General features: G+C 41.9%; 1 protein-coding gene across 2 annotated transcripts in view; it reads right to left on the bottom strand.

The window, feature by feature from the left end:
- Positions 1–19,200, bottom strand: part of LOC132405482 (A disintegrin and metalloproteinase with thrombospondin motifs 2-like) — a 274,937-nt gene that overhangs the window by 189,259 nt on the left and 66,478 nt on the right. For both annotated transcript variants that reach the window (XM_059990318.1, XM_059990319.1), the window contains exon 3: positions 5,762–5,921. In XM_059990318.1, the coding sequence (XP_059846301.1) occupies positions 5,762–5,921 (160 nt within the window). The remainder of the gene's footprint in view (positions 1–5,761; positions 5,922–19,200) is intronic.

Below are 19,200 nucleotides of genomic sequence, written 5' to 3'. Positions count from 1 at the left end.
AATGCTGTTGTCCTGATGAAGGGTCTCAGTCCAAAATATTGACTGTTTACACTTTTCCAGCAACACTGCCTGGTCTGCTGAGTTCCTCCAGCATTGTGCATGTTGCTTTGGATTTCCGGCACCTGCAGATTCGTTCATGTCTGTATTCCTCATAAAGTCTTTCTACTTGCTCATTCTCTTAGTCACTCCAATGATTCTGCTAGACTCTGAAACTTCCCCTCTAAACCCTCCTGTACAGCACTACTTCCTCTCTGAAGCCTTTGCTGAAGATTCACTCACTTTAAATAGCCTTTCAAATCCATCCATTCTGATACACCATAAATATCCACCCTTCCTTTCAAACATTTCAAATGGTTCAGGGCAGTGGGATGAGCGAGTAAGTTGGGAAAAAGTGAACTTCTGTTGCCTCTCTCTGGGAAATTCTAGGGATTCCTCTGTGTGTCTGAAAATCCCATTAGATGCAGTTCTCAACAACTGCTTTTGCATTAATCCGATGTACTGGTTTCCCCATGAAAGATCTAACAGAGAACCACCACTGAATGTATAGTCTACACAAAAGTTCTCATGTCTTAGAGGCATCTTCATCAAACTGGTTTCCATCCTGACCTCCAGTGACATCTGTGCAGAGGTTACGTGATTCCTCTTTGGTGGCATGGGTCTTCCCTGAGCACTCCATTTTTGTTGCACTTTCCAGAAGGTACACAGGGTCGTAGGTAAACTGTCCCTAATATCTAAGTGGGTGGTGAAATCAGGTGAGAATATGGGGAGAATAAAATGGGAAAATGGTGTAAATGGTAATGGATGGTCATTACTGAGTCAAAGGTCCCACTTTCATGCTGTACTCTAACTTGCCCCCACCACTACACCCCAGTTTCAGTTCTGCTCGGTGGGTGCTCTGAACATGCAACTCAAGATTTTGTGGTAAATTCATTGAGGAGGTAATTAAATGACTAAAAATTATTAGTACACATTAAAACACAATAATGACGGCAATTTGGTTGGGAAGTATTTCTCAACATCCTAGAGAGAGGTAGCATACACACCATTTTCTTTAATATACTGGAAATGTTATAATCATATGCATTTTCTACTGGTGTTTTAACCATTACTATCACTGAGATAAGAAAATGTCACCAACACTTTCACATGGCTATTCATTTCAATTGGTGGAATGATACACTTGCCATTAAATGAAAAAAACATGTAACTGAGCTTAAACAAAGCAATTCAGTAATAAAACTCTGCTTCAATATAAATTATAGTGCTACTGTGAGTTCTGTAAAATTTGCATTGAAACAAGAATTAAATGGTGAAATGCACTTATTCACTGAAATAAATTCACACACTCTTCCACCTACCTTGAATATTCTAATCTGGTGCTCCTATAGAGAAAAATACCAACAGGCAAAATGTTGCAGATACATATGCAGTAATCAGAAACATAGATGCTTACAAAAAGGTTTATGACTGCCACGTGTTTATGCTCTACAAAATCCACTTAAAATGAAAAGTGAAACTTTATTGAAAACTAGAGACTTCATGTGAATTGTACAAAGTGTGCAACTTTCACTCTGGCTCTTTCATACTAATACAACAAAATTCATATATGTTAGGAGCATTCAGATAGGCACATGAAGATGCAGGAAATGGTAGGATATAGACATTGTGTAAGCAAAAGGTATTAGTACAGTTGGGCAATTTTTTTACTACTTTAATTAGTTTAAATAACATTGTCTTTAGTACAGCATTGTAATTGCAAATGCTCAGTCAATGCCTGCAGTATACTAGAAAAGCAGAAATAGGTTTTCATGATAAGATCACAAACCATAAGACACAGAAGCAGAATTAGGCCAGTCAGCCCATTGAGTCTGCTCTGCCATTCCATTATCCCTCTCAACCCCATTTTTCTGCCTTCTCACTGTAACCTTCAACATCCTGACAAATCAAGAACCTATCAATCTCTGCTTTAAGTATCCTAGATTACTTGGCCTCTCTACTCTCTGACTAAAGAAACTACTTCTCATCTCCATCCCTCTATTCTGAAGTTCTGCTCTCTCATCCTAAGCTTACCCACTATAGGAAACATCCTCTCCACATCTACTCTGTCTAGGCCTTTTAATATTCAATAGATTTCAATGAAATTCCCCCCCCCCATTCTTTTAAACTCCAGTGAGTACAGGCCAAAACTATCAAATTCTCCTCATATATTAGCCCTTTTATTTCCTGACTCATTCTCATGAACCTCCTCTGGATCCTCTCCAAAGCCACTACATCTTTTCTTAGATAAACAGCCTAAAAGTTCTCACAATATTGCAAATGATTCCAACTGATACATGTGGCTTTATCTTCTCCCTCTCAAACTGCAGGGTGTATTCTATCAAATTATGATCATGGCCTCTCAAGGGTTCCTTCACCTTAAACTCCATAATCCAATCTGGTTCATTACACAATATACCCAATCCAGAAATGCCTTTCACCTAGTGGGCTCAACCACAAGCTGTTCTAAAATCCACCTTGTAGGTATTCTACAAATTTCCTCTCTTGGGATCTAGCGCCAACCTGATTTTTACAATTTACCTGCATATTGAAATCCCCCATGACTATCGCAACTTTGACCTTTTTGCATGCCTTTTCTATTTCCACTTTAAAATTTATATCCCACATCCTGGCTACTGTTCAGGTCTGTATATAACTCCCATCAGGGTTTTATTACCCTTGCAGTTTCTTAAGTCTATCCACAAGGACACTACACCTTCTGATCCTATGTCACCTCTTTCTAATGATTTGATTCCATTTTTTAACCAACAGAGCCACCCCACCCCTCTGCCTATCTGCCTGCACTATCAATACGTTCCCTGGATATTAAGCACCCAACTATGATCTTCTTTCAGCCATGTCTCAGTGATACCCAAACATACCTGACAATCTCTAACTGTGCTACAAGGTCATCTACCTTATTTTCACATACTCTGTGCCTTTAGTCCTGTATTCATCACCTTTCTCGATTTTGCCTCCATGTTGTGCTTCATCTCATCACAGTGACTGTCACCACACATCATATCAACTAGAAGCCAACTACCCATCATCATCCCCATCACTCTGGTTCCTGCCCCCTCACCAAAGTTCTAGCAATCGTGCCTGCAAGGATATTGGACTCCCTTGGATTCAGGTGTTACCCATCTTTTTTGTACAGGTCACACCTTGATCCCCTGATTCCTTGTTACAGCCAGAGGCAGTAGTAAGGATAAACTCCCACTATCTATTAAATGCTCTTAATTGCATGCATCTCAAGTAGCCTCTGACAACCAAGTCCAGCTCCTGACCTTAACATACAACTTAGCCACTAAGCTGTACAGAACAATTTCTATTGACAGGAGAAGGGTCAAAGGCAGGTTACTGGCCCCTTAAAACCTGTCACTTCAGACAGATGGGCTCCTCAACCATGATTGGCAGCCCATCTAGAAGAAAACTCTGATCTCAATCCTCTGTTGCTTTGTGACTATAGCCATTCATGGGGAAGGCTTCGGGAGAAAACTCGAAAGTTCTGGAGATTGAAACCCCAAGGCAGTCCTATGTTAAATTCAACAGTGATGGGCAACTCCTGCGATGGGGCTGGTGCCAATCTCTGCCGATCCTTTGGATTCATCAGCATCAGGGAGAAGGTGCCTGTTACACGGTACTGGGAGTAATTCAGAGTTTACTACCTTGGAGGTCCTGTTCTTTAGTTTATTCCCTAACTCCGTATACACATTGTGCAATACTTCTTCCCCCTTTTCACCTCTGACGCTGGTGACAGTGTTCACCACAACCTCTGGCTGCTCACCCTCCCTCTTGAGAATCTCCTGAAAATGCTCTGAGACATCCCAGTCCCTAGCACCGAGGAGACAACACACCATCCTGGCTTCTCTTTCACAGCCAGAGAATCTGTGTCCATCCCCCTAATTATCCAATCTCCTGTCACTACCACTGTGCTTGACTTTACCCTTCCCTACTGAGCCTCAGAGCCAGCGACAGTGACACTGGGATGCCCTGATAGGTCACCTCCCCGCCCCCCAGCAGTATCCAAAGGGGTATGATGATAACTGAGGGAATGACAACAGGAGAACCCTGTACTGACTGCTCTCCCATCTTACTTCTCCTGGTGGTCACCCATTTACTTACCGTTGGAAGCCTGCACTCTAGTGTGAAGACTCCTTTATCAGGTTTTCAGCCTCCCGGCCGATCCTAACTACATACAACTCCAGCTTTATTTCCCATCAGCCGGGAGCTGAAGTTGGTATTGCACTTTTTGCAGGTATAGTCATGGTGGAGACCATTAGGTACCATCCTGCCTACAGTTATTATATCTCTGACTTCTCAAATTTAAGTTTTAGCCTGTGCCTGTTCTTGCCAACCCTGTTGAGCCGAAGCCTGACCACTCCAATACTGTCCATTCACACAACTGCCACTCTGCTCAAGCCCCACTTCTTTTTATTTGTCCTTGCTAAATCCTCCTGCATTTGTACAGGGCCCTGGTGAGACCACACCTGCAGTATTGTGTACAGTTTTGGTCTCCAGGGTTAAGGAAGGACATCCTGGCTGTAGAGGAAGTGCAGCGTAGATTCATGAGGTTAATTCCTGGGATGTCTGGACTGTCTTACGCAGAGAGGTTAGAGAGACTGGGCTTGTACACACTGGAATTAAGGAGATTGAGAGGGGATCTGATTGCAACATATAAGATTATTAAAGGATTGGACAAGATAGAGGCAGGAAATATGTTCCAGATGCTGGGAGAGTCCAGTACCAGAGGGCATGGTTTAAGAATAAGGGGTAGGTCATTTAGGACAGAGTTAAGGAAAAATTTCTTCTCCCAGAGAGTTGTGGAGGTCTGGAATGCACTGCCTCAGAAGGCAGTGGAGGCCAATTCTCTGGATGCTTTCAAGAAGGAGCTAGATAGGTATCTTATGGATAGGGGAATCAAGGGATATGGGGACAAGGCAGGAACTGGGTATTGATAGTAGATGATCAGCCATGATCTCAGAATGGCGTTGCAGGCTCAAAGGGCCGAATGGTCTACTTCTGCACCTATTATCTATTGTCTAACTGACCACAGTTTCTATTAATCCAAGCAAGCTTCCTCTCTGTAGATAAGTTCTGATTGGCCCCACTCGCTTTTTAAAACTGGTGCATACAGTCCATAGGGAACTGTCTCCAACTCACACCATGATCTCGCGCTCCACAAGCACGATGCAAAGCTTCAAGAGCAATTGCTTGAGCAGGTCCCAAGCCAGCACTTGAAAATCAACTCATTCAGACCTTTTTTAAAGAAGGCTCACATTTTTGGGTAATAAGTTAAAATAAAATCCCTGTGATAAAAAATCATAAGGCAATAGTTCATTGAAGATCAGGGTTTAATCTCTGGCTAATATTTAACATCGCTGATAAACATTCCATACACAATATATATTGTCATTTGTTTTCTGTAGGAAAATTCAATGAACAATATGGCTGCTAGATTTCCGGCACTATAAGATGATTTTTTTTTTAGCTTGCTGTTGGAATAGCTGAGATCAGAAAAAATATAAAATCACAACTTATTTTTATCTTTTAACAGCAAGGTACAAACGAAACTTGAAAACTTTTATTTCCCAAGTAGAACTAAGCTTTGCCAAGTAGCACATCTCAAATGGTAGAGCAATTAAGCTATATTAAAACTCCCCATTCATTCAATTCCTTTTAAAAGGAAATGAGCTTTGGAGAAAATAATCTTATATTTACTGACCTTTTAAAAGGACATCATTGATTGATGCAGGAAGTGGTTTTTTGGTAGCTGACCTCCGATATACCACATGAACTCTCCCATTTTCTTCTTCCTCCTCCACTTTGTTTCTCTCTAGTGGTTCAATAAAGAATTCATCCTTGTCTGTCCGAATCATGCCAGCCTGAAGTGACAAGACCAGAGATTATACACTCTTAATTGCCAGAAAAATGCTCACGCAGATCCGCTAATCTTGTGAAGCATTCACATACTGTACATGTGCCCGCAGGATTTTTGTCATTTTAGAATAGCTGAAGTTAAATACTTTATGAGGAATAATTCATCTGCCATCTTTCTGACTGACATTAATAGCAAAATTAAAGCAAGAACATATTTTCATTATAGATGCCATCCCATCCCATAGAGCGCAGAAAAATTGATGGACAGCTTCGAAAACTTGCTGACCATCTGCAAGTGAAAGTCATGGCTGAGTAGACTCATGGCCAAGGCCATTGATTAAAAGTGACTGAAGAACTTTTACTCCCTCACATCGTATGAGTTTTCAGGACTTTTGTTATCAATAAGACACATATTCAGTTTGTTTCATCATAGAAACTGAAACACTATTGTCTTCATGTATGACAATGAAGCTTTATAGTAAAATCACTGGAACGTGCTCATCTCATGACAAAATCAGTTACATTAACGGTGAGAAAATTATAGGAAGAAATGCCATTTTGATTGTGATCGACCTAATTTTCAGAGCTATTCGTTTTAAAATAGGGAAGCTACAGTGCGATAAACACAGGCCAGAAATCCTAAAAGATAAACAAATAGTGTAGTGAAAATTTTGTATGAGGCCCTCCTCAGCCAGTGATTTTTTATCTCATGCATTCCAAAGCATGAGTCATATGGAGAAGTACTCATTCGACCAAATAAGTAATCTGAATATTGAAAGGAACAACAGTCTTGAATGTTAGTCTTGAAATTATTGTGGCTTTCTGAAAACGAGTTTCTAAGTCCTGTACTGAAACATCATCAAATCAGAATCAGGTTTATTAAACTGTGAAATTGTGTTGTGAAATTTATTAAAATTTATTAACTTATTAACTATTAACTTAGCAGCAACAGTTTAGCAACAGGACCTCCAGGGTAACAATCTCAGGATTGCTACCTGTGCCATGTGCAAGTGAGGCAAGGAACAGAAGGATTATACAGATTAATACGTGGCTGAGAGGATGGTGCAGGAGGGAGGGCTTCAGGTTTTTAGATAATTGGGCTTTGTTCCAGGGAAGGTGGGATCTGTTCCGACGGGACGGTTTACACCTGAACTGGAGCGGTACTAACATTCTTGCAGGGAAGTTTGCTACTGCTTCTTGGGGGGGTTTAAACTAAATTTGCAGGGGGCGGGGATCCAGAATGTGAGAGAGGATAGCGAGAGGAAGAATAAAGGACAGGTGGGGACTACACGGTTCCGGAATATTAGGTGTGTAGTAGAGAAAGGTGAGGCGGAACAAGTGATAAGGAGGACACATGTACAGAGGGATGGTCTGACGGAACATGGAGTTAAATATGCAGAAAGAATAAGTAAATTTAGGAAGCACAACAAAATTCTAGGAGGGTATAGCCCAATGGGAGTTCGGGGAGCTAGGTTAAGCACAATAGGCAGTGATTCAAACAGAGAGAGGAGAAATGGGCCAAAAATTCTATATCTGAATGCACGAAGTGTCAGAAATAAGGTGGATGAACTTGAAGCCCAAGTGCGAATGGGTAACTATGATGTTGTTGGGATAACGGAGACATGGCTGCAGGGAGATCAGACCTGGGAAATGAATGTACAAGGGTATACGTGCTATCGTAGGGACAGAAATGTGGGCAGAGTGGGTGGGGTGGCCCTGTTGGTGAGGAATGAGAGTCAGTCCTTTGCAAGGGGGGACATAGGATCAGGAGAAGCAGAGTCTGTGTGGATAGAACTGAGGAACAGTAAGGGCAAAAGGACCCTAATGGGTGTTGTCTTTAGGCCACCAAACAGTAGCATGGATATTGGGTGCAAGTTGAATAGGGAGTTAACATTGGCATGTGGCAAAGGTAATGTCACAGTTGTTATGGGGGATTTCAACATGCAGGTGAACTGGGAGAATCAGGTTGGTGCTGGATCACAGGATAGGGAGTTTGTAGAGTGCCTAAGGGATGCATTCTTGGAACAGCTTTTATGAGAGCCGACCAGGGACAAGGCTATTCTGGATTTAGTGTTATGTTATGAACAGGATTTGATAAGCGATCTTGAAGTAAAGGAGCCATTAGGAGGTAGTGATCATAATATGATGTTTTTATCTGCAATTTGAGAAGGATAAGGGCAGCTCGGAGGTGTCAGTGTTGCAGTTGAACAAAGGAGACTATGGAGCCATGAGGGCAGAGCTGGCCAAAGTTAACTGGACGGATATCCTAGCAGAAAAGACAGTGGAACAGCAATGGCAGGTATTCTTGGGAATAATGCACAAGGTGCAAAATCAGTTCATCCCCCAGAGAAGGAAGGATTCAAAGGGGGGAAAGGGGCCACAGTGGTTGACAAAGGAAGTCAGAGATTGCATAGCATTTAAAAAAAAAGAAGTATGACAGAGCTAAGGTGAGTGAGAGGACAGATGATTGGAAAATTTTTAAGTAACAACAGAACTTAACTAAAAAGGCAATACGGGGAGAAAAAATTAGGTACGAATGCAAGCTAGCCAGGAATATAAGGAGGATAGCAAAAGCTTTTTTAGGTATGTGAAGAGAAAGAAGATAGTTAAGAACAATGTTGGGCCCTTGAAGAATGAATTGGGTGAAATTGTTATGGGAAACAGAGAAATGGCAGAAGAATTTAGTAAGTACTTTAGATCTGTCTTCACTAAGGAAGACACAAGCAATCTCCCAGATATATGGATGGGCCAAGGACATAGGGTAACAGAGGAAATGAAACAGATTGACATTAGGAAGGAAACGGTGATGAGTAGACTGATGGGACTGAAGGCTGACAAATCCCCAAGTCCAGATGGTCTGCATTCTAGGGTACTAAAGGAGGTGGCCCTGGAAATTGCGGATGTATTGGTAATCATTTTCCAATGTTCCTTAGATTCAGGATCAGTTCCTGAGGATTGGAGAATGGCTAATATTATCCCACTTTTTAAGAAAGGAGGGAGGGAGAAAACAGAGAACTATTGACCTGTCAGTCTAACATCAGTAGTGGGGAAGATGCTAGAGTCCATTATTAAAGATGAAATAGTGGCATATCTAGATAGCAGTGACAGGATTGGGCCGAGCCAGCATGGATTTACCAAGGGTAAATCATGCTTGACTAATCTATTGGAGTTTTTCGAGGATGTAACCAGGAAGTTAGACAAGGGAGATCCAGTGGATGTAGTGTACCTCAATTTTCAGAAGGCACTTGATAAGGTCCCACATAGGAGATTGGTGGGTAAAATCAAAGCTCATGCCATTGGGGGGTAGACATTGACATGGATAGAAAACTGGTTGGCAAATAGAAAGCAAAGGGTAACGGTGAATGGGTGTTTCTCGGAATGGCAGGTGGTGACTAGTGGGGTGCCACAGGGCTCGGTATTGGGACCACAGCTGTTTACGATTTACGTCAACGATTTAGATGAAGGCATTGAGAATAACATCAGCAAGTTTTCTGATGATAGCTGGGTGGCAGTGTGACATGTGATGAGGATGTTAGGAGAATTCAGGGTGACTTGGATAGGCTGGGTGAGTGGGCAGATACTTGGCAGATGAAGTTTAATGTGAATAAGTGTGAGGTTATCCACTTTGGGAGTAAGAACAGGAAGGCAGATTATTATCTGAACGGTGTAGAGTTAGGTAAGGGAGAAATACAAAGAGATCTAGGAGTCCTTGTTCATCAGTCACTGAAGGTGAATGAGCAAGTGCAGCAGGCAGTGAAGAAGGCTAATGGAATGCTGGCCTTTATTACAAAGGGAATTGAGTATAAGAGCAAGGAAATCCTCTTGCACTTGTACAGGGCCCTGGTGAGACCACACCTGGAGTATTGTGTACAGTTTTGGTCTCCAGGGTTAAGGAAGGACATAGGGCATTTTAGGGCTCATGGCAAAAGGTTTCACAGAGACACAAAGACTCCAAATGCGGCCTGTATTGGGACACAGAACAGAGATGTATCTTTCATTGGTATCATGTGGAGGCTTTCAATCAAATCTGGAATAATTCTGGGGGGGGGGCTTTCTTAACTATAATTTATTTGCTAACAATAAAGCAACGTGGCTTCAAGTGCAGGCCAAATAAAAATATCAAAAACTCGATATTTCAGATGCACCATTTTTCCATGAGTTCTTTGAAAATTATATGTTATTGTCTGTCATTCATTGAATGGTGTGAAGTTTCTGTAGATATAAAATATTGATATTTGGCATTTAAAATCCAAATGCCCTTGCAATTATGCAATAATTGTTAAATACTGTCCATCTACTACACTGTTAATTAATGTAATTATTGTAATTCTAATTAATTGTTCAGATAATAATTGCTGATAATTTTTTTATAGAACTAAAATTTTTAAATGTTCTTAAAACTTTATGTTTTTATCCTTTTACCCTATCTGCTAATCTAATCTTCCTCTCAGTTTATTTTCCGTTCTAACCACAACAACATTGGATTCACTCACAATGATTTAATCTAAGCTCTGAGTCTTTCTGTTTTTTATTTAACAATTATTCAATCTTGCAGTTTAATCTTAAATCACAGCCACTTGGCCCATTCACTGAGGTCCCAGATGCACCTATCATTACCAGCTCCCACTTTTGCTAAGTAGGTGATTAAACATATTATAAGCCAAAGGATACAATGGCAAGTTCAGGAAATGGATCCAAATGCACCACATTTTGTTCATATATATATACACACACATACACATACACATGCACACAAACAACAAGGGTATTACCAACATATCATTATTCAGATTACAATTTCCACCATAAAGTCAGACTCTCCAGCCTGTTCGGCTCTAAATTGTGTTATAATAACAGGGGAGCAGTTAATCATGTTATACAAACGGTGCCAACACAAGCCATATATGTTGTATTTCTCCTCTAATGATCACATCCAAAATAACTGTCCAGTTTCAGTGGTACTATGCTTTGGAATATATTGGGTAATTGCTGGTTGCAGTTCTCCTGACCTTGTTGTCAACTTGTGGTGCTCTCATTCTCATGCTTATAATGTATCCATTAATATCTCCATTTCTGCTTCTGTCAAGTCTCTCTGGTTGTCTTCCTGACCCGTGCCAGTTCTTCTTGTGGGAAGTGGACTCAATACCTCATATGACCCGGTACCTGTTGTATATTGAGTCACCACTGCATTCTGGTGACAGTCTAACATGGAATTGTTCCTTCAGATCTTTATTGTGACTTTCGCTAGCACCGCTGTGACTATTGAGAGCCTGTCCCTTTCACTGGCTGCCTCCATTTGTTTTCCTGCCCTACTCCACTTCCACTTTCCCTGTTCTGTGAACTTTCATCAGAGAGTTGCATGGTCGAAGCAACTTCTTACATTCAAGCTTCAAGGTGCAGTTAAATTTAATGAGTCACATTTTATCTACATGAAACCAGTTAGGACAAACTCTCTCAAGATGGTGAACCCTAAAACAAAGAGGTATGATATAGATTCACTGCAATTACTCATTGTTCTCAAGCCAAACTGACACTGGTTGTTACTGCATCTGTATTTTGTCAGAGACAAGTCAGGGTGTTTCTTTCATTGTGAAACACTCTGGTTTCCTCGGCTGTATGAATCAAGGGAAGTCAATCCCCGGCCCCGCCAAACATGTGAGATTGAGGTGTGACCCCACCCCAAAACCCCATTTGTGTGAATGCTGAGTAACTCATTACCCTGTTACAAATGAGCACCATGAAATAACAGACAGTACACCGCAAAAATTAAAAGAATTAGCTTTGTAATTCTTAATTTGAAGAAAGGGTTAGTAAAAAAAAGAACAAAGAAAGAAAAGGCCCCAGCTTAAAGAAAAAGTCTAACGTGCACAAGTTGGAGCCCACAGTTTCCCCAAGTCACTGATCCTCAAAGGATCTCATCCTGGGCTTCGTCGAACCACAGTCCCGCTCGGGTTGATTCCTACTACCTCCTCTCCGGCGTCTTCTCTTCATCTCCTTCGAAGCACACCAAAAAAAAAATCCAAGCCCAAACCTTCACCAGAGAAACTTCCCCTTCAATTCAATCATCCTAATTTGATGGCAGCCATGTCTCCTCATCTCTCATCTTCAACAATAACCCAAACATCAGCCAAAAACGAGCAGCTCACACAGAACAGCACAAAATGAAAAACATACAGCATAACAGGAAAAATATCAACCAGGGCATTACAATTGTCTGACCTAGTTTGGCATCAGGTACATTGTGATCCATTTCTCTTTTTCTAATCCTCTCTCTGTACCTACATGGCTCAAGGACTGTTTTGGGGCTTCCCCATAGCTACTTCCAATACAGCATCATGAGAAGCTTTTCCCATGCACAGTGCACTTCTTGTCAGCTAGTCACATTGTTATCCACAATACCTGCAACATCTCCAGCACTTTGGTTACACGTGCCCTTTACATTTTGGTTACATCCTGCTGTTGGTTGTCCAATATACACTCAGTGGCCACTTTATTAGGTACATGTACACCCGCTCATTAATGCAAATACCTAATCAGCCAATTACGTGGCACCAACTCAATGCATGAAAGCATGCAGATATAGTCAAGAGGTTCAGTTGTCATTTACACCAAACATCAGAATGGGGAAAAGATGTGATCTAATGTGACTTTGACGGTGGAAAGATTGTTGGTGCTAGATGGGGTGTTTGAGTATCTCAGACTTTCACACATAATGGTCTCTAAAGCTTACAGAGAATGGTGAGAAAAACAAAATAACATCAAGTGAGCAGCAGTTCTGTGGCAAAAATGTCCTGTTAACGAGAGAAGTCAGGGGAGAATGGCCAAACTTGTTCAAGCTGACAGGAATGTGACAGTCACTCAAATGACCACAAGTTACAAAGTCATAGAATCATAGAAAAGAACAACACAGACACAGGACCTTCGACTCATCTAGTCCATGCTGAAAACCATTTACACTGCCCACTCCCAACAACCTGCACTGACCATAGCTCTCCATAGCCCAACTATCCAAGTACCTATCCAAACTCTTAAATGTTGACATCGAGATCGCATGCACCACTTGTGCTGGCAGCTCATTTCACCTTCTGAGTGAGTGAAGAAGGTTCCCCTTATGTTCACCTTAAACTTTTCAACTTTCATCTTTAACCCACCCGACCTCAGTGGAAAAATGCCTGCTTTACCCCTCATAATTTTGTATACCTCTATCAAAACTCTTCTCAATCTTTTACATTCTGAAGAATACAATCCTAACATTTTTAGTCTTTCCACTCAGGTCCTCCAGACCCTGCAACATTCTTGTGTATTTTCTCTGCACTCATTCAACCTTCTTTAAATCTTTCCTGTAGGTAGGTGAGCAAAACTGCACACAATACTCCAGCTTAGGCCTCACCTACGTTCTATACAACTTCAACTTAACATCCCATCTTCTGTACTCAGTGCATTGATTTACGAAGGCCAATGTGCCAAAGCTTTCTTTATGATCAATAATGCCACTTTCAATGAAATTATGTACCTGTATTCCCAGATCCTTTTGTGCTACCGCACTCCTCAGTGTTCTACTGTGTAAGACCTATCCTGGTTGGTCTGACCAAAGTGCAAAAACTCGCACTTGTCTGCATTAAATTCCATCTGCCATTTTTAGCTAATTTTTCCAGCTGATGCAGATCCCTCTGCAAGCCATGATAGCCTACCTCCCTGTCTACTACACCCCCAGTCTTCGTGTCATCTGCAAAAGTGCTGATCCAGATAACCACATTATCATCCAGATCATTGATATAGATGACAAACAGCAAACGACCCAGCATAAATCCCTATGGCACACCTGTAGTCACAGGCCTCCAGCCACAGAGGCAACCCTCTAAGACCACTCTCTGGATTCTCCCACAAAGCCAATGTAAAATCCAATCTTCAAGCTCATACTGATGGCCAAATGACTGAACCTTCTGGACCAGCCGCTCATACAGGACCTCTTTAAATGCCTTACTAAAATCCATGCAGACGACATCCACTCTCTTGCCTTCATCCACTTTCCTAGTAACTTCCTCAAAAATCTTTCTAAGTTTGATTAGACATGATCTAGCACGTACAAAGCCATGCTGACTATCCTTAATCGGTTCACGTCTGTCCAATTACTTATATACCTGGTCCCTTTGAATACCTTCCAATAACTTTCCCACAACTGATGTCAGACTCAGCGGCCTATCATTTTCTGGTTTCCGTTTAGAGTGTTTTGAACAGCAGATCAACATTAACGATCCTCTAGTCCTCTGGTGCCTCTCTTGTTGCTAAGGATGTTTTACATATCTCTACCAGGGCCCCAGCAATTTCTGCACTTGCCTCCTCTAGTGACCGAGAAACAGCTTGTCAGGCCCTGGGGATTTGACTCAGAGTAGCGAATGCCTGTTCCTCTCTAGTCTGTATAGGGTCCATGAAGTCGATGCCACTTTGCCTCACTTATGTTGACTCTGCATCTCTCTCCCAAGTAAATACATTTGCAAAGAATTCAGTTAAGATCTCCCCCATTTGTTTTGGCTCCACACATGGATTACCATTCTGGTCTTCCAGAGGACCAATTCTGTCCCTTGCAATCCTCTTGCTCTTAACATAACTGGAAAATCCCTTAGAATTCTCCTTCACCTTGTCTACATGAGCCTTCATGCCTTCCTTTAGCCTTCCTGATTTCTTTAAGTGTTCCCTTGCATTTTTTTGTACTCCATAAGCACCTCATTTGTTCCTACTTGCCTCTACTTGCTATGCACCTCCTACTTTCTCTTAACCAGGGCTTCAATATCTCTTGAAAACCAAGGTTCCCTACACAACTTTACTTTTTATTCTGACAGGCACATACAAGCTTCATAGTCTCAGGAAAATTTTTTTGAAGGCCTCCCAGTTTCCAAGTACACCTTTGCCAGAAAACAGTCTGTCCCAGTCCACACTTGCCAGATCATTTCTGACACCATCAAAATTGGCCTTTCTGCAATTTAGGATCGCAACCAGCAGACCAGACCTATTTCTTTGCATATTTACTTTGTAACTAATGAAATTGCGGTCACTGGATACGAAGTGTTCCCCTACACAAACTTTTGTCACCTGCCCTGCCTCATTCCCAAACAGCAGGTCCAGTATCACAGGCTCCCTTGTTGGGACTTCTACGTGCTGATGAAGGAAACTTTTCTGAACACGTTTGGCCAACTCTATCCCATCTAGTCCTTTTTCAGAATGGGATTCCTGGTCAATATGTGGAAAGATAAAATTACTTACTTTAACAACCTTACATTCCTCGCAACGATCTGCGATCTTTTTACAAATTTGTTCCTCTAAATCCCGTAGACTGTCGGGCGGTCTGTAATAAAGCCCCATTAACGTTGTCATACTTTTATTTCCCTGTTCCACCCATAATGCCTCACTAGTCAAGCTTCCAGACTGTTCTGACTGAGCACTGCTGTGACACTTTCCCTGACAGTAACGCCACACTTCAGCCGCTCTGTCACATTTAAACCAACGGAACACTGACATGCCAGGCCTGCTGCTCCTGCGATCAAGTGTCACTAGTGGCTTCCACATCATAATTCCAGGTGTTGCTCCATGCCCTGAGCTCATCTGCCTTTCCTACAAAATTTCTTGCATTGGACTATCTGCAGCTCAGGACACTATTCACACCATGCTCAAAATTTTGATTCTTGGCTTTCTCTGAGGTCTTAACAATATCTGTCTCCACAACCTCTCCACTAACTGCTCTGGCACTCTGATTCCCATCCCCCTGCAACTCTAGTTGAAACCCCACCATGAAGCATTAACAAACCTTCCCACTAGGATATTAGTCACGCTCTAGTTCATGCACAAACCATCCATTCTGTACAGGTCCCACCTTCCCTGGAAGAGACCCCAATAATCCAAAAATCTGATGCCTTTCCTCCTACACCAACTCCTTAGCCACATATTAAACTGTATAATCTTCCTATTTCTGGCCTCCCTAGCACATGGCATATGTAGCAATCTTCAGATCACAACCCTAGAGGTCCTGCCCTTTATCTGTCAGCACCTAACTTAGCACTAAGTTAGCACCTAACTTCCTGAATTCACTTTGCAGATCCTCATCACTGTCCCTACCTATGTCATTGGTACCTACATGGACCACAACCTCTGGCTGTTTGCCTTCCCACTTAAAAATGCTGAGCACTCGATGCGAGATGTCCTGGGCCCTGGCATCCAGGTGGCAAAGTATCATCTGGAGATCTCATTGTCACCCACAGAACCTCCTGTTCTTTCCCTAACTAAGAAATCCCCTATCACCACAACTTGTCTCTTTTCCCCACTTCCCTTCTGAGTCAGAGCCAGGCTCAGTGCCAGAGACCCGACCACTGTGACTTTCCTCTGTTAGGTCAACCCCCCCAAAGCATCCAAAGTGTTATACCTGTTGTTGAGGGGGACGGCTACAGGGGTACTCTGCACTGGCTCATTAACCCCTTTCCCCTTCCTGACTGTCACCCGATTTCCTGTGTCCTGCACTTTGGGTGTAACTAACTCTCTATATGCCCTGTCTATCACCCCTTCAGCCTTTCAAATGATCTGTCTCCGTAACACAGATTGTCAGAAGCTGCAGCTGGATCCACTTTTTGCAGTTGTAGTCACCAGGGACACTGGAGGTCTCCTTGTTTTCCCACATCCCACAAGAGGAGCATTTTGTAATCCTGCCTGGCATCTCGACCGTCCAAAGTGAGCAGATATAAAGAAGGGAAGGAAAAAGAAAACTTAATCTAGAGCTTTTCTTTGCTTTCTCGGACTGAAGCCTCAAAGAGCTAAAGCCACAAGATCATTACTCTGACTCTGTCCACTCAAACGACAGCCACTACGACAATGGCTGCTGCATTTGCCCCTGCCTTTTTCTTAAAACTTGCCCTTCCTAATCAATCTCAAACACAGATTGGTCAAAGGTCTGTTATGCTGCCATGACCCACTGTTCCTTTTTTTACTCAGGCAGTGGACCGAAGTGAAATCGCCTCCTCTCAAGACTTCCAGTGTCTACATAGGTGTCTGGTCAAAGCTCTGCCACCTGCCACTCCCTTTTCAACCCAGGCAGTGGACGAGAGCAAAATCCCCTCCTTTCAAAACTCCCAAAGTGCAGATTGGTCGCTGGTCAAAACTCTAAATGGCATGCAGAAGAGCTTTTTTGAATGCACAACACGTTGAACTTTGAAGTGGATGGGTTACAGTAGCAGATGACCACACCCGTACCTAATAAAGCAGCCATTCAGTATATCTAGCCTGGCCCTGGGTTTCCCTGTAACTTTACATGACTGTAAGTGTTTTTCTAGCGTTATCATGTGGTAATTGTTCCTTCAGGCTAGTCTCCAAAAATGTATAAATCGATTCGTTCTGATGAGTGATTCATTCAAATCTATGTAACTACAATTGTCTGCTCTGTCTTAGCTCTGTTTAAAAAAAACACACAAAGGTTTGTCCCTAATCCTGGTTCATACAAATGACTGTTAACATTTCAACTGCTTCACTTCCAGATGGATGTAATTTGCTCACACTGCAGGAAATGCATTCTCTAGATTTCAGTACGGTTGATTCAAATCCCTCTCCTTGTGACCAATAATATATAACATCATCACCACTTCAGTTTGTTCTTGTTTATCCACCATAGCGTCTTTGGAAGGCAGACTCTACAAGGTGTGCGAAGATGAAATAATTATTGCAAGCGGAGTCTGATAGATCTATTCACTTATCATGACGTGGGCCAAAAGGATGCACTATATTCAAGAAAATATAGGGCAGTGAGAGGCCTGTGCTTTGTGATGCATTGTTCCCACCCAAGTAGACCACTGTCAGGTAGCTTGATAGGCACTAGGGAAGTTTAAACAAACAACCAGACCAGAATCACCCACCTTTTGCTAAAAGAAAGATCATGGCAAGAGAGAAGTCAATGATTAATGTCTTCTTACTTGAGAAGACAAAACAGATAAGGAAAAGTATGGGTAAAGTAGGTCATTCCCTTCATACAGGCAGGTGTAGTGATCAATTACGTACAGCAATACATTGACACCACTGCAGACAGTGCCTGATGTGGATGTAATGCCCTGGCAGAGAGAGTGAGGCAACCAACTAACAGTACAAACTAAACCTTCCCAGGAGAAAGTTAGCCAGGAAGTTGAGCTAATTTGGGAATGGTTGCATGCCAATGAGATTGAAAACATTGGAATACCATGAACAGTGGTGAAATTGCATGGAAAGATGATATTCCTAGAGGTGCAAGTTAGTGACATGAAAGAAGAATTTTGGAGATCATGGATTTGCATGCTGACAGCTCACAAGAGCTGCCCATGTGTTCTTTTCCAACCAGCAGGACAACAAGTAAAAGAAACATCGCATTACCATGGCAGTGAAATATTTGGGCAGAGTGTGTTGATTGCAGAGGTGGCTGGAAAAGCAAATCCATGGAACAAGCATCATGTGAGCCAGGAAAAGATAATATGGTCCAATGTGGACATCAGCCTATTTTGTAAACCGTCTATTCAGTATTTTTTTGGACAGCAATGTTGCATTTTCAGAATAATTAAAATACTGAAAATACTGACAGCAAGCAGATTGAAGGAAGATTATAAAGTATTTGCAGTCTTCCTCATGTTTATGAGATTGTAAAGTCTGTTTGGACAGTATGAAATTCTGATATGCCAATGCATTGATCCACTGACAAGTTGAAAGGTGCAAAAGTCACCCCAAACTGCTGTAGGGAGGTCATTTCAATTACGGTATGTCAATTCACATCATTGCTATTGATGAGATTGCACAAGTCTTGGGAAAGGGTTTAATGTCTGCACAGCTATCATTAATAGTTACTGAAAAGTTTGCATCTAGTTCAGACTGTCCTAGATGATATGAGGAACCATATATGGCACTCTGATTAAAAAATTCCAGAGATTCTATTTCAGTTTTGTAGTCTTTAATTTCAAAATTCCTCCTCACCCCACTCCCATAATTTAGTGTGTATGTTTTTGTCATTTTTATTAACTTTAAATAAAACCTAAACCAAAGAGCAAAATTAAAACATCATCATTCTGGACCAGGATGTATGCCAGTCTCTGCAATGTCCACCAGTCCTGGATTGTCTTCAGTAATCCAGCAGACACCACACCAGGAACATAAGAAATAGAAAAGATTCAGGGTCTCAAAGAAGTCATGATGGCTGAGCAGAGCCATAAAGGTTGAAGAGCCTTAAACGGTATAAAAGAGATGGTTACTTTTAGTTTGCAGCACTTTGCAATGATGTGTGTAAAAGTG

Source organism: Hypanus sabinus, chromosome 15, assembly GCF_030144855.1.
Source record: "Hypanus sabinus isolate sHypSab1 chromosome 15, sHypSab1.hap1, whole genome shotgun sequence".
NCBI lineage: Eukaryota > Metazoa > Chordata > Chondrichthyes > Myliobatiformes > Dasyatidae > Hypanus > Hypanus sabinus.
The sequence above is the reverse complement of the archived record's forward strand: the minus strand, read 5'-3'. Positions and strand labels throughout refer to the sequence as shown.